We start from the raw sequence: 16499 nt of genomic DNA, 5'->3' as shown, positions 1-16499 counted from the left end.
AAGTAGCAATATCTGAAGAATAAATAAAGATATAAAAAGATGGATAGCAGCATCATGTTAAAAAATACATTTAAATCATGTATTGCAACACTATTGTTATATTTTTTCAAATTCTAACATGGTGGATCCAAAATGGTGGCCAAAAAATACGAACTTATCAAAATGAAGCATACTTGCTAGTCAATGGTAAGTGGTTGAGTAAATAAATATACAGGGAGGAAAAAAAAGTATGGAAACGCTTTCACTAATTTTGTATGGCTTCACTTATACAAATTAAATTTTGTACATCACCACTTGTATTAAGAACCTAGTTTTTTGAGACCAGTGGGGACATTTTATCTTTCAGGGGGACGGCCCGTGAGGAGTCGGACGAAAATCTTAAATGTAAGCATAAGGCCGAGTTTGGTATCAAATTAAAGGTCTAGTAAAGAGAAACTCATTACCGGAAATCGCACTTAAAAAGGTTGACCCTATCCAGAGTACGGGCCGTATGAATTTCATGACAAAGAAATTTAAGTAATTTTGTCTTGTGAAGTAACTAATTTACTTTCAGTAGTAAATTTGTAGTAAAAAAATTTTACCTACATTTGTAGGATAACAGTAAATAGGGGTTTTCCTGTCTTGTCTTCCAGAAACTGAGAGTATTCAATAATACCACCGTAACTCCTTATCAACATGAGGTCAAGGTCCAGTCCCTCCAGCCCTTTTATCTCAGGCAAACATAAACCTGGTTTAGGCAATACAAACAGTACTCTCACAGCAAAAACTCCACGGTTTTAGTATTTTTAATATCAGCTTGGTTTTTAGTCTACGTTATAATTTCGTCCACGTAAGATAAAGTTGAAAGTCTTCAACTAGAAGGTACTGCGATAGTTATAAATTTTGTTACTTAAGTGTTTACATTTTATTCTACTAGTTTTAAAAGCAATGTCACTTAGTGAGTTTGAGAGAATCACGCTGCTTATGATGCGTGGGTATGGATATCTGGTTCGTCCCTATGAAGAAACAGCGCATTTGTTTAGTGACACTTTTCTTGATAGACCCCCAATTAGTAAGTCAACAGTGTTTTAAGACAGTAAAAAGATTTGAAGAAACTAGAACAGTCAAAGATTGCGAAAGAAGTGGCAGGCCTAAATCGGCAACAAATGAACAAAAATCTTTGGATGTACTCCAAACATTTGTTTGAAAATCCCAGCACCTCGGCCAGAGTGGCTGCAGAAGATCTTGATATGAGCCATACCTCAGTGTTGAATGTTTTACACAAAAACAAGTATCACCCTTTTAAAGTAACCCTAACCCAAGAAACTTTCAGAGGATGATTTTGATCGAAGGACTGAATTTTGCGAAATAATAATGAGAAAGTGTTACGAAATTCAAAAATCTTTTAAGTTCGATATTGTTTTCAGATGAAGCTACATTCTTTGTTAATGGACAAGTTAATAGGCATAATTGCCGTTACTGGGCCGACCATAATCCACACTGGATGATAGAAGGCCACACACAAAGGCCTCAGAAAGTGAATATGTGGGCTGGAATAATAAACAATAACATTGTAGGACCGTTTGTGATAGATGGAAATCTAACAGGCGAAATTTATTTTTAATATGTTGACAAATAACATTTTGCCAGCAGTGCGTGCTCTTCTTGGGGAAACTTTTAATGCAGTATGGTTTCAGCAAGATGGAGCACCGCCCCATTACTATTTGCGGGTGCGCAATCTGTTAGATGAAGTGTTTCCTAACCGTTGGATTGGTCGCAGGGGTACCGTTGAGTGGCCGGCTAGGTCACCGGATCTTAATCCACTAGATTTTCTTTTGTGGGGCTTCTTAAAAGATAATGTGTATAAAACTAAACCAGCCCAACATTGAGGAGCTGACAAATCGTTTATTAGAAGAAGCAAGAAGAATTACACCCGAGATGCTTCAAAATGTGGCTGCAGTAGGTTTTTATAATAGACTAGCTCATTGCCAACAAGTGTTCGGAGAGCAGTTTTGAGCACCTCATTTAAAAGGTATGCTGGTTATTTTTTGTAATACATAGATAATTTTTAATTTAATTCTTTTGGATAATTGTGTTCCATAAAGTGTCATTTTCAGTCAGAACAGTTTACTTGAGACTGTGAAATTGCGGAGAAATAATAATTAATCAAACGTTACTTATGAAATTCAAACGGCCCCGTACTCTGGATAGGGTCAACCTTTTTAAGTGCGGTTTGCGGTAATGAGTTTCTCTTTACTAGACCTTTAATTTGATACCAAACTCGGCCTATACTTACATTTAAGATTTTCGTCCGACTCCTCACGGGCCGTCCCCCTGAAAAGATAAAATGTCCCCATTGGTCTCAAAAACTAGGTTATTAATACAAGTGGTGATGTACAAAATTTAATTCGTATAAGTGAAGCCATACAGAATTAGTGAAAGCGTTTCCATACTTTTTTTTCCACCCTGTATAATAAATATAAAATAAACTGTCACACTTATTAGTGATATTGTTCCAGCTGTTGACCAGGTCAACAATGGGAGTTGGCTGTTACTACTGCACAATCATGCGAAACAGATCACACTCTTGGATTTGGAATCCAACCTGACACAAACAGTCGTTGCTACCAATCAGACGATTGTAACTTTCGACTACCATCTTGCAAAAAACATGTTATTTTGGGCAACCAACAACCGGATATATAGGTAACTAGCTGGTGGCTGTGTACCTCTTAATTTTCAAAACTTATTTCTAAAAAGGTTGTTTGATACAGTCTTCTAGATATCATGTGCAGTATATCCAACGTCTAGGGCCAAATCCAATGTATTGGCAACATCAATGTCAAGCATCTGTTAAAAATCAGAATTTGTACATGATTCTGATCGGTTTTAAGAACTACTTTACAAAGGAAAGTTGGATTCAGATAGATTATTCTATTTATGTTTTAGGAAAATTATTAATAATAGCTGTTGATAAGCTTATTGATACTGACATAAAAAACAGTAAATTATTTCTCAATGAAACAAAATTATTAGTGAATGTTTTTCTATAGTTTTATTTTCTAGAATTTCTATAAATATTTTATCTTACTTTAGAAGAATATTACAAACTGCTGATATTGTTGATCAGTTGGTAAGGTAGATTGTATATTTACTTTCTTCCAGTACTTTTTCATTATAGAAGTCTCTTTAGGTATTTAAAAAGTTTATGACAACGTGTACCCATTGGGTATACACCAGGCTTTCATAAAGCGTGTCGTGCGCCCGATAGGGTTCACATTGCTGTGCATTTTCTTATTGGGTTTTTATTGTTTGCCTGTCTTGGTGATTTCTTAAATTTGATCTTGCGCTTAAATAAATATCTCAGACTATCATGTACCCCATCGGGCACATGATAAGTAAATTAATTTTTTAAGCACCTCTTGGAGTACACGGAGGAACATTTAAAAATCATATTGAAATAATTTTTTTGCAAAATTGCAAAGCCTACATACTTTACTCATTATACTTTGGCGTTTACAGGTAGTGTAAAAAATTATTACAGTTATTTTGCCATTATTATTGAAAAATTCAACAAGAAATAAAAAAATCTGGAAATAAGCTGTCGTCTAGCTTGATACTTTTGATACATTTGTGAATAAAATATTTTATGGCAAAGTGAAAAGCATTAGTTATTATCCATGGATTATTATTCAGGAGCTGAGAGCCAATTTGCGTTGTAATAAGCACATAGCCAGGGTTTTCTTGAAATTGGTAGACCAATTTTCCCTCTCAACCGCATTAGTTTTGGTGGAGGTTTAAACCGTAGGTCATCAAAAGGGATAAAAATATGAGATTATCATTTTTTCAAATCACATTTTCCTTAGCTTGACACACTTAAAGCAGATTTATTTGTTTAAAAACATGTTAAATCAGTATAAAATAAATGTATACAGACCATTAAAGTAGTGATTTTTAGACTCTTTATCTAGTTATCTGTGGCTAAAAAAATATAATTTGAAAAAAACTAACTATCATTTCATATTTTTACAGATTTTGATACTCTCGCACTTTGTCCTCCACCAAAACTAGCATGGCTAATGATCAGTTTATTTCTTAGGAAAAAAACTTGTATCGACTTCAAGAATAACCAGGTAGTGAGCGTATACAGTGGTTCCAGGCTCCTACAGACTACCATAATGCAACATTATTTTCTAACATGAGTCGAAATATGGTTTTTATAAAGGTGCAGTCTGAATAAGACACAGGACTCGCTGACGACACAGATCGCCTACGCAGAGTCTGTAGCTGGTCTGTCTGTTGACTGGGTACACGACAGAGTGTACTGGACTGATTCTGCAACTGGTCAGCTGGAGGTGGCAAAACTGACTGGCGAGTCCAGGCAGGTTCTGTACAGAGAGGGCAAACCAACTTCAGTTATTGTTGATCCATTTACGAGGTAAGAATACAGTTATTTCTATGATAACTCCTTCTTTCATACATGTTAACAGTAAACTTAATTTACACATAACGGAGCTATGGTAGGAAGGGTTCATTCAAACGAATTTTAAGTTTAGCTCCAGTTCACCTTCCTTTTATTGCAGCGTCTGGTATCTGACACTGTCTCAGACTTGAGTCCTAGAATCTGGAGTCATGTTCATCTGAAGAGATCCAAAGAAAGTCGACGAATAAGTTCAAAACAAAACATTTACATCGTTTCAACATCAGAGACACCTATAAATAGGTGAAGAGGTAGTCTCATTGTCTCATCAGGTACACAATTAAGTGCTCTATGGTGTGATATACCTGGCGGTAGAGCAACCGAGTTTTCTACACATAACGTAGCTATGGTGGATAGGGTTGATTCAATTGAATTTTAAGTTTAGCTCAAGTTCACCTTCCTTTTATCGCAGCATCTGATATCTGACGCTGTCTCAGACTTGACTCCTGGAATCTCCAAAATTCAAACTTAATTAGTTTTTGTCACTGAGAACTATTCTGGCAGGAGAATATTAATAAATACTTTATTACCTTTACAACATTATTGTTGGTAACAATGTTACTAACACCTAGAATTTCGAATGTTTTTATAATAGTATACTATTATATATGTAAAAGTAACAAAATAGAGTTTAGTATCTTGAAACGCTATGGTGTCTACAAAAAATTTAATTAATTTTTAATACATTTATTGCTTGAATAAAAAATTAAATAATAAATGACAGACTAAACAATAAGCCATATGTAAACAACCAAACATATAAATAAAACATAGTTATTGTAAATATTTAACAATCAAAATAAAGAAAAACTCAATACATAGTCTATAAATAAATAAAAAAATACAGATAACAAACAATCAAAGAATACTATAATCTTATTGAACTATCTATTACAGGCTACAAATTCATAGACATAATGGAACACATTTTGCTTTAACTAATTTGAAAGCACAATTTTAAGCTCCCTTAGAAGTTGTTTTTCAAAATAATTATTTTTGTTCAAAGATGACTGCTTTTTGATTTTTCTAACTGTATATAAATAAGAATTTGGGTTGTTGACAAAATAAAATTAATTTATCATTGATCCACAATCGATATTGAGAGTTTAATAAAGACAATTATATTTTTATTGTGACAATATATGACAATGACTGTACATCCAGAGTTCAATACACACATAGTACACTCACATAGAAAATATCCTTATTAAAGACGATGTTTGCAATGTTGGTTTAATAAAACAACAAGAAAATGGAATGAAGATAGCAACTGAGTGGTTTCAGACTAACAGGCTTGTTGTAAAAATATAATATAAAAAATATAATTTTTTCAATGGACAACGTTATTTACAAATGTTTCAAGTCTGTTAAACTATTAGGAATCTTTTTAGACAGTAGACTAAGCTGGTAAAGCCATATAGAAGTTTTCTAATAAATTAACAAGAGTAATTTTCCTACTGTGTAAGTTCAAACTCATTCTATACCTTTTTCCTCTCCCACTTGGTGTATGGAATTACTTTATGGAGAAACAGTTGCCATTCAAATAGAGTGTTTGTCTGGTAAAAAAAATATAATAAGAATTATAAAAAATCTTAATGAAAGGGAATCTTGCCTGCAAGCTTTTAGAGACTTAAATATCATGCCATTGCCCTGTTTGTATATATATTATTTTTTACTGGATGTGAAAGCAAACCTGCAAAATTATACTGTTAGAGAATCCATACACACTTATAAAACTAGAAACAAATTCATGTTAGAGCTTCCAAGAACCAGGCTTGAAAAACAAAAGGTAGTAATGTCTATATGAAAATAAAACTATTTAATAAATTACCTACCAAAAGGAGGATGGATTGTAAATATAAATAGGTTTAAAAGAGTTGTAAGTAAAATGCTTAAAGAAAAGGCATTTTACTCTGTGAATGAAAATTTGGCCTGTGATATTAGTTCCTTAAGTTTTTAATTTTATCTTGTAAAGTTTTAAGTTTTAACTTTTGTTTTATAGTTTTGAATTTAACCACCTGATTTACATATTTTAAATATTTATATTGTTACACTTTTCATTGGTTTTTAAATTGTAAATATTTTTTGTGTTTATTGTTCAATTTGTGTTTTTGATTTTTCATTTACCATACAATGCTTTCGTTATTACTTAAATAATTTCGAAGGTAGTAGTTTTGTAGGTTCTTATGTCTTTTACAACGTTCCTGTTAATTTTAAAAGGAGACTAGTTTTAAAATTATTATTTTTAACTTTTTTTTACTTACTGCCCAATAGTTAGACGAAGTCTATTGTAACTTGTTATGTTGCTTAATGACTATAAAAGACATCTTGAATCTTGTTGTAGCAAAGTTTTCTGGATAGACGCTCACCCCCACCTGCCCAAGGTGCGGTACGCCTGGCTAGACGGCACTTATCCTAGGCGAGGCAGGGTGTGGCAGGCAGCTCCGGTACTATGGGAGGCAGACCGCCTGGCACCACATGGGCCTCTGGCACTGGACATACCACGGCATCAACTCTACTTCACTCAGGTCAGTTTTAACCACAGAATTAATTGTAACATAAACATCTATGACCTTTGCTATGTTCTCCATGAATATGTAGACTAAAGATCTATTATATTTTTGTATAGAGCATACCATGGGAGAATTAAAGGGTTGTATACAAGATATTAACCTCCTCTCCCTTGAAATTCGGTTTTACCTCTGTTTACTGGTAGATACAACTAAAATTATTTTGAACTCTAAAAATGTTAACACCAGTATGTACACATATTCCTTTTTTTATTCACTTAGGGCAAGAAGCTGAAAAAACCCCTTCATTGCACATAGTCCTAAAAGGACGTAAGTTACTTCCAGAGTGATAGGATTTTTAGGAATTATGATGATGCACCAACTTGGTTGCTTTGTGGCATCTGTATATCTGTACCGTATGTGCGAATAAATCACTTGAATCTAGAATGGGTAAACAATGTAGAGACTTAACAACAAATTCGAATGATCAATGAATAATACAGAATAATTTAGAAGTGAAATTATGTTTAATATTATAAAGTAAAGAAACAGTTATAAATATTATATAATGAGTAAGTTTGGTGTCGATCAACCCTTTTACATCATTATTTCGACAATTGCTGTTAGTGCTCCTCCTGGACATCCAAAGGATTACCAAAATATAGTGACACATCAGTTTCTACAGTACCCAGTGTAGGTTCAACTGAAAGTTATAAACCAGCCAGAAGTGAACCTCCTGAGGAATACATACAGAATTTTAATACTTGTACTACATTGTTTTATTCTTAATAGTTCATATACATCATTAGCCTTCAAAGTTATCCTCCCTCCCCTATGAAGTAAATTCCTGGGTTTGTCCCTGAAGGATTCACACCAATGTTATAAAGTTGAAGTTACCTAAAATTGAAGATGATATATCAATCTGTATTAGTTTTAAAAGTATAGATATCTTTGAGACATAATCTTACTTGTAGTTGACACTTTTGTAATAAGATGAAAAGGCAAGGTTAAGATTTTGATTTTCCCACTAAATGAAATAACCTAGGTTTCTACACAGGTAGAGAGATCTCAGACAACGGTGATGGCAGCAGATTACCGTGACAAGAAGATCAAAGTCGTATTAAACTGCTGGAGCATGAGCCCAGCCATGGTCCTGCTGGAGGATAGGGTCTACTGGAGCAACAGTTCTGGAGTGTACTGGACTCCAGGTGGTAGCAATGAGGTCAACACTATCAGCAAACAGCTGGTAAATATAGTTTCCCCCCTTGGTTCTTAAAACTAAAACAGTAATGTTTTCACTCTACTTCTAAACACTATAATATATAGCAGTGTAAATGACTCTGTTAATTACTCTTTTAATGAAATTTTGACTAATGATGAAGTAAAATAGTGTGTAATATTCAACATTTAAATGGTGTTTAAATATGTTATTTGTTTGGGAAAATAAAGAATTAAACATTGTGCATGAGAGAGGATTAAAATTAAAGTAATCTGATCCAGGATTTGTAGGATGTCACAATTTTTAAGTTTCCACTAATCTGGTGCAAAGCGCTATAACAACAGCAATTAAATAGGAAGTTAAATTTTCTCTTTAAGACCTAATTCATTGTATGTTTTGAAAATTTTAAACATTTCTAGTACATTTAGATTTTGGCACCTGTTGATATTTTTAGTAAGAATACACCAAGTAAAAAACGATTTGTATTTTATTAAGATAATTTTAATTTGTCAAGAACTTTTATTTTCTTTTTACCTCTTAGTTATGCTATTAAAGACAAAGCATATCCTTTTTTTACTGGTCATACATGTGCAAATCAGCCAGGGAGATAAAAATGCGGGTCACCTTTTAAGGCAACTACTGCCTCTTTGCCTTTTTCCTAAGGATTCTTCACTGCTTCTTCAGCTAAGATAGGCTAGTGAAATATGGAATAACTGGTTGGATGTGCTGGAAAGATCACTGCAGGTGTATCTCAGGGATCGATTCTGGAGGTTGTTACATACCTATGACTGATCTTCCATTTAGAAATGCCTGAAGAGAAAAATTTCTTGTGGGATAAACTAACAACTTTGTCACAGTTATAATAATATTACAATGAGGCATAATCCATTGCTCAATCAAATCATGATGAGTTTGCGTCTCGAGGACGATCAAACTCCGGTGACCAAGAAGACCTAACAAATCTTTCTTATTACTACTCAGAAGATGAACACCTTTATCCAGTTCAGAATAGATCATAACGAAATCGAGATGTGTTGCACTTTTGTATTAAGAGTAAAATACGATACTTTGATGAGCCAACTTACTGTTCACAGAAAGACATCAAACAAATGAAGTTGGTGTCATCTAATCTTCAGCTCCCAGATCAAGACAAGTGCGCGGAGAACAGATGTGACCAGGAATGCTATGTTGTGGACGACGTTGCCAGCTGCGGCTGTCGATTCGGATACTCCCTGCTATCAGACTTGACCTCTTGCCAGGATAATGGTGAGACAATTGCTCATTACTTTGAAGACTAGAGTTTTTAGAGTGTCTGTCTCTCTGTAGACTACATCTGTAGAATCTACGGTGGCCACGTTTTCTCCTGGAGACTAGCGATTTTACAATAGTCTCCATCCAGAATATGGCCATAGCTGCTTTGGGTAAAGGCATTTACTTTAGTAGACTGAGAGTTTTATACCTTTTTAAAATGAATAATACAGTGATGTACCATATTAAATCCTTCCCACCACTATGTACATGTTGTGAGCCTCAACAATTGTTCTGGCATTACAAAGATTTCCGATATTAACATATGAAATCTGTGCCTGAATACTTCAAGCAGTTATTTTACCATTGGAATAAATGTTTAAAACTCCTAAGAGTCTAGTCTCCAGATTAAGACTGTGCGGAAACCCCAGAGATGAAAACAACCCGACTGTAGGTCTTAGGGACATAGTCTGTGAGAAACGGCACGCACAAAAACATCAGCTCACAGTAGAAAACATGTTCCCCATAGGTACTAAAGGCATACTACTCAGTGTTAAATAAATTTTAGCAGGAAAATACTTGTTTTTAGTTGCGTTTTTACATTTTTCAAAGAAATTAACTTAAACTAATTGTAGCACATTGCTGACAATTTCTTTAAACTCCAGGTTATGCAGTGATCTACAGTGGGGACTCCATATACAGAATGACTTTATCGCCAGAAGATTCAGAGCCATATTCCAAAATACAACTTCTCTATCGCAATCCTGCCACTCAAATATCCGCAGCTGCTGTCCATGTTCGACTTGGTCTTATTGTATGGAGTGACTACTTAAACGGAAAAATTTTCAGGTACTGTAAAAATGTACAGTTTTCTACCAAAAATTTTAAATTTTCAAGACAAACTAAGAGTACTTTCAGTAGTTTGTGGATTATTTCTAGTTTTGTTTTGTTTTTTTTTTTTTTGGAGAGGAAGAACTTTATAATTCAACATGAACATATGATTAAGTAACAGATACAGAACATTAGTCTTTGTTTAAAGTTTTTTTTTTACAATGGAAGGGTTGTGAAGGCAAAAGGATTTTTTTGGACATTTGTCATTGTTCTGTGATACAAGAAACAACACCGGAAACCTAATTTCCTTAAAAGGAAATTAATTGAGGCTTCATACATCAGGGATAAACCATCATAAACCAACCATCAGTTGAAATAGCCATTTTGGTTACCGATTCTCAAAAATGAACTAAAATGGAAACCTAAAGAATCAAGAAGAATAGAAATTTGCAAAAACCCAGTCCAGATTTTGGTATTGGGAAGTTCATCTAAATTGAGCCAATCAAAAGAGCAAATTCCATTCTCTGATTTTCCACCATCTTGTTTCTGCCACGACGATCGCCATTTATGATGAGTTACCGATTTCTTATATCACTGAACAATGTCAAATAAAAAATGGCCTTTTCACTCCTTCAAAGGTTATGTATTAGGAGAATAAGGCTTTGAACTTTTTACTTCAAGAAGTGAGACAGAAGTTAAACATATGTGGCGGACAGTGGAATATGTGCAGAAGAGAGGGAAGAGATTTACATGTTTTACTTTTAATTAGGATTATCTAACTTGTTTAAATTTATATTTATTCCACATCCCCAGTGTAGTGTGCTCAAACAGATAAGCCCTCCTACCCAAAGCCAAGTCCTAGTTACGATACAGTGACAGAGCTCCTTGATAACAACCTAACTCACCACATAATTAAGTAGTGTGTGCCACTTCTAGGGTTAAAAATCACATAATTCAAAATTATTAACAGCTTAAATATCCTTGTTGACCTTACAATTACTGAGTTTTATCAGATAAGTAAAATATTTCAGGGATTTTAAATTCTGTTTTTTGCTTTATTTTATATTACTTTTTTCAGTGCCTCTGTAGACAAGCCTATTGTCCCAAAGCTGATAGCAAAGAGCATGGCCAAGTCTCTGGCTGTGGATTGGCTGCAGGATCACCTCTACTGGACTGTGGACACGAGGATACATATGAGTACGATGGACGGTAGTATGCAAGCAGTTGTGGCCGAGGACCCTGACAAACCCCTGAGTATCGCTGTGGATCCTGTAAACAGGTGAGATGTAATCCGTTATGAAGAGAGGGAACGAGTGTCATGGCAAGTTTGCGAGAAACAGTTTTATAGCAACTGTGATTACGCTTATCGCAGCACCGTCAACTTGAAGACATTACGTTTTATGAGCGTATCAAACTGTATATTTACGTTGAACGTGATTATTGTACATAATGACAGTACTTAGACCCAAGTATAAACTGATACATTATGTACTATATAAATTAAATATTATTTATTGACATTACTAGCTGTTTCCTGCGGCATTGCAACTTTTCGTAAGCTTTGCCCTTGTATGAGCACTTCTGGTTCAAGTGAATTATATTTCCAACGCCGATATAGAGTTTACCTTGTTGCCACAGTCAAGAAAATCTGTCAAAAGTGTATGTTTATAGCCATTGTACACGTACATGTCCTTTATTATAAAGTGGTGTAACACTTCAAGCTTTAAGTTTAACCAGAAATTTATTTGAAAGACATACATCAAAACTTAGCACCTTCAAATAGTGTTTGGCTATTTAACCCTTTTAGCCCCGGCGTCCGGTATATCGGACAGAGGTGGTCTAGCTAAAATGCCCAACGTCCGATATACCGGACGTCTCGAGAATTTATTGTAGCTGGCTAATAATATGTCCAAATGCCATCAGTTTCGGTATAGTAGTCGGTGAAGAAACGGGCTACATGCAAAAACAATAAACCTTCCAATTGGCATCGTATTTCGTCGTCATTGAGCGTAGTTTATTTGTCGATGTCAGTTGTCAGACGACTTCAGTTGCATTGTTGTTGTATGCTGACTTATAACCTCAATTAGTTTGCGTAATTGAAAGCGGTTGTTTTTCGTGTGATTTATTGTATTATTAGTAAAAAAACATGAGTAAACGTCGTAGAGAAAAGTTACCAGTGAGTGAAAACACTTTGATAAACACTGGTACTTTGGGATTATACCGACCACACCCATACATGAATCGTTATTTGACATTTTGCTTCTACTGATTACTAGATTAGCGTAGAACAATATTTCGTCAATATAAAACAGGAATTGTCTTATCGCAAACCCCTCCCCATCCTCAGACAGAGGTCAAAGTCGAGCGTCTAGTAGATAACGTTGATTGCAGAGTCTCGCCGCCCGTTCAGCTGGTGCATCGCTTTGTTGTACTTCCGTGTTTTACCTCTACATTTCTCCAAACACAAAAATTCAACAAAAACAAACATTTACCAAACTAAAACTTTTTATTAAAAAAACACTCAAAACTTGTTTTTATTCTTGATCACATTCCGCCACCCAAAATGCGAGTGCCTCCGGCCATCAGCGCGGGCTTCGACAGCACCTTCGGTGCTGCCCCACGCTGATGTCGACGAAAGAAAAACATCCCTCGAGATAGTACCTATCAGTAAAATATCAAATTCTAGAGGGGCTAATCAGAAATATAAATTGAATTGTAATGGAAAGGCAATGATGTACCGTGCAAATCACGTGATGCCGCGCGGCCTGCCGTAATCAGGATTCTCGAGAAAGATAAGATAACAGCGACAACAATACCGATCACAATACCTGGAAATGCTTGTAAGTTTGTAATTTTGTAATTGAAGAGTTGTTTTTTCGTTCTATCATGTTTGTTTCTATAAATTTCTATTTTTGTGTTCTTCATACTGGTGTGGTCGGTATAATCCCAAAGTACCTTTTTTTCTACCGTTTATGTATGTCCAAACTATAAAAAATAAAAAAAAAATTAAAAAAATTTTATGTATAAATACGCTAAAAAAAACAAATCATTCTGTAAAAGTACTTTTTAACTATTACATCTAAGAGTACACTTATTTGTGAACAATTTAAAACAAAAACCTAAAAATTATCTTCAAAAATAAGAAAACTAAATGAATTTTCCCTCAATTCTGCACTACGGTCCCTTATCGCCATGGGCTTTCTGGCAAGTCCATGGAAAAATGGCTGGGGTTAAAAGGGTTAATATACCTAACTGTCTCGTAATTGCAGTTTATAATGTGCAGGCGCTTTGATAACTTTTATATTTTATAGCGCCGCCTGATGGTGAGTTACAACAATGGGCATAGCATATAAACCTTCTACATGGAAAAATACATATACATACAAATTTTCATAATGGTCGGTCAAATAGTTTCTGAGTCTATAAAGGACATACAGACAAACATTCATTTTTATATGTATAGATTAAATAAATTTTATGCAGGTAAGAAAGAATGTTAGTTTTAATAAATGCATAAATAATGTAATAAATTGAAATATCTTGTTACAGGCGATTGTTCTGGTCAGTTTGCGGATGGAGAATGCTGATTATCAATGCATCACTGACAGGCTGGAACAGGTTAGAACTAGCTGCCTGTATTCCTATATCTTGTCACAATGTTTTAGTTATAATAGAGCTGGTTTGGTCCTAATATTTTCCATCCACTGTACTTTGTAATAAACAACTATACAAAAGTTTATTTTGTAATTTTATTAGCATATTTTTTACTTGTTTGGAGCTTACCTATGTGTATACTCTGTAAAATTGTAATATTATTCAGTTGAAATATGTTATGATGGTTGTTAAGTTCACACTTCCAGCAAATATTACTCTAAAGTAAGGCCTGCTACCAAAAATATAAAACAAAGTGGTATGAGCTAAAAGCATTTAGTTTGTTAATATATAAATAAATAATTTTTTACAACCAAACCCTTTATTTTGTGATTAAAAGTAGTGTAACAAGAAATGTAATGTATTATGTAAGAATAATTTGAAATCTGAATTAAACCTTATTTACTGTCCTAAATAGTAGTATAGTGTGGTTTTTTTAAGGTGTTTCCTAATGTTACTATTTTGCATACCATCATTCAAGTAACAAATTTGCTACATGACAAAATCTAATTGCATGATTCATTTTCAGAAAAATGTTTAACAGGAATTAAGTAATCATCTTCAGGGTCTTTATCGAAATGATGAATTTAAGAGACCCAATGCTTAATGAAATATGAGGAAATGCTAAATGAAATGTTTTAATATCTCATTTGCCATTTCCTTAAAAATGCTGTCTTTTTTATCTCTTCACATGAACATGGATTCCAGATTCCATAATAAAAGCTCTTGAATTTTAAAATTGGAAGTATCAATTTATCTTTGAGCCTACGTATATTCCACTTCATCAACAAAGGTTGTGGTATCAACATTTTATGTGAACATGTGGCTCTCTTCTCAGATTTTAAACTTATAATCTTTGAGTTAAAGATATCTATAATAGTTTGTCAAAGAAGCACAAAAACTTAATAATTGCAGCACTCCCACTGATTCCTTTACTTTACTCTTTAGCAAAATTAATATTCTGGCCCAACAGCAATTTGAGATATATATAAAGAATTAGAACAATCACACTGTTAAAGCTCTGAGAATACTGCACACTCGTCTTTTTTTTGTTCTCTTATAGTGCAGTCATTGAAGCATTATTGCTCCGAATTTTTTTTACTGTGAACCGAATTGCATACAATTTTGGAATTAGGTTCATCTTAACCTTAACTTAAAAGTGAAAATGATGTTGAACTGAACTCCGCAACCACCCTGGGGTGGTTGCCACCCCTTCTTGAGGGTGAATTTTTTCTTTTTCAAAATAACCTCGGATACCGATAGAAGGGCTTAATTTTTAAGCAAAAAAATTATCTATAAAGTTTTTTGAAAAATCCAATACTTTTCAAGTTATTGGCAAATGAAAATTCGCAATTTTTTCACGTTTTTTCATCGGATTTTTTGCAAAATATCTTTAAAAATATACGTTTTATATCGAAAATTTTATAAAGAACAAAATTATAGCAGGTAAATAAATAAATAATTTGGTTTTTTATAAAGTATTCTAAGTGTAATATAAGCTAGATATTAAAGATCAGAGCAGTTTTTTTATTTTGCCTAAAATTTAATCGATGTGGTCAATGCCATCTAGCGGCAAGGAGATGCATTTTAGGCATTCTAATAAAAAAGTGTTTTGTAGTGCTTGAAATAAGCTTTACAATGAGCACTATTAAAAGTCTTTTGCACGTAAAATAAGTGAGCTGTATTGCAAATAAGAGGAGTATCTAATGTTTTTTCTTTTAAATCAATGGGGTTTTATAAGTGCCATTTCTACCATAATTAAAATTAATCGTATTCCGCATAGAATTAACTTTATTATGAAGAGTTTTGATAGATTGCATCAGTTTGGCTGCTTCAGGACAAATAATTTTCAAAAAAAGTCACGATTAAAAAAAAATTTCAAATTAAAAAAAAAACTACCTTTTTCATAATATATCAAAAATGACGATAGATACGTATAAAAGTGTAAGGATGAAAAATTTAGGTATTTTTCTGACAAACAATTTGGTTTTTTTTGTTTTTTCTGTCAAACAGAAAATTGACGGGAATATGATTGTTTAAAGAGCGCGTGGCAGCGCAATCACAGCCTCTCTTAAGCCCTTTAACCCTTCACCGTTTTAGAAAAAGGTTTTTTACTACATATTGCAATAAAGTATGTTGTAGCTCTCTTAATTCCCTTTACAATGGTTTTCTATAAATTGTGATAGCATGAAAATTGAAGGAGTTATGGTCCAAAAAACTTATCATATTTTTTTCTACTTAGTAACTGAAAATTTCGGAGTGTAAATATTTGGAGCAATGTGAAAGTACGCAGTATAATAGAGACCCAAAACTATTGTAATGTGTATAAATATACATAATATGGCTCATATATTTTGGAAACGTAGGCATGAATACATACCAACGTTCTTATATGTATATATAACACATTTGAGTGAATTTTATATAATTTGTTAATATTTTATTCAATAAATGGCAATTTTTTACTCTAAATTAAATTATTTTTACATATGTAATCATATATATTTACTGTTTTAATTTAGGGGTAGTTTTGAGGGTAGAAAAGCTTAAGAATATGATAATCATTTTCAAGAGTGTGGAA

At 33.6% G+C, this 16499-nt stretch overlaps 1 protein-coding gene across 1 annotated transcript in view; it reads left to right on the top strand.

Moving 5' to 3' along the window:
- The window catches only part of LOC124366415 (low-density lipoprotein receptor-related protein 4-like), a 37873-nt gene that overhangs the window by 5917 nt on the left and 15457 nt on the right, over nt 1–16499 (top strand). The window contains exons 2-9 of the mRNA XM_046822956.1: nt 2499–2685; nt 4205–4417; nt 6804–6987; nt 8027–8215; nt 9283–9454; nt 10102–10285; nt 11346–11546; nt 13817–13885. Coding sequence (XP_046678912.1) covers nt 2499–2685; nt 4205–4417; nt 6804–6987; nt 8027–8215; nt 9283–9454; nt 10102–10285; nt 11346–11546; nt 13817–13885 — 1399 coding nt within the window. The remainder of the gene's footprint in view (nt 1–2498; nt 2686–4204; nt 4418–6803; nt 6988–8026; nt 8216–9282; nt 9455–10101; nt 10286–11345; nt 11547–13816; nt 13886–16499) is intronic.

This window comes from Homalodisca vitripennis, chromosome 7, assembly GCF_021130785.1.
Source record: "Homalodisca vitripennis isolate AUS2020 chromosome 7, UT_GWSS_2.1, whole genome shotgun sequence".
In the NCBI taxonomy this organism is placed as follows: Eukaryota; Metazoa; Arthropoda; class Insecta; order Hemiptera; family Cicadellidae; genus Homalodisca; species Homalodisca vitripennis.
Note: the sequence above shows the minus strand (reverse complement) of the source record. Positions and strands in the feature narration are given on the sequence as shown.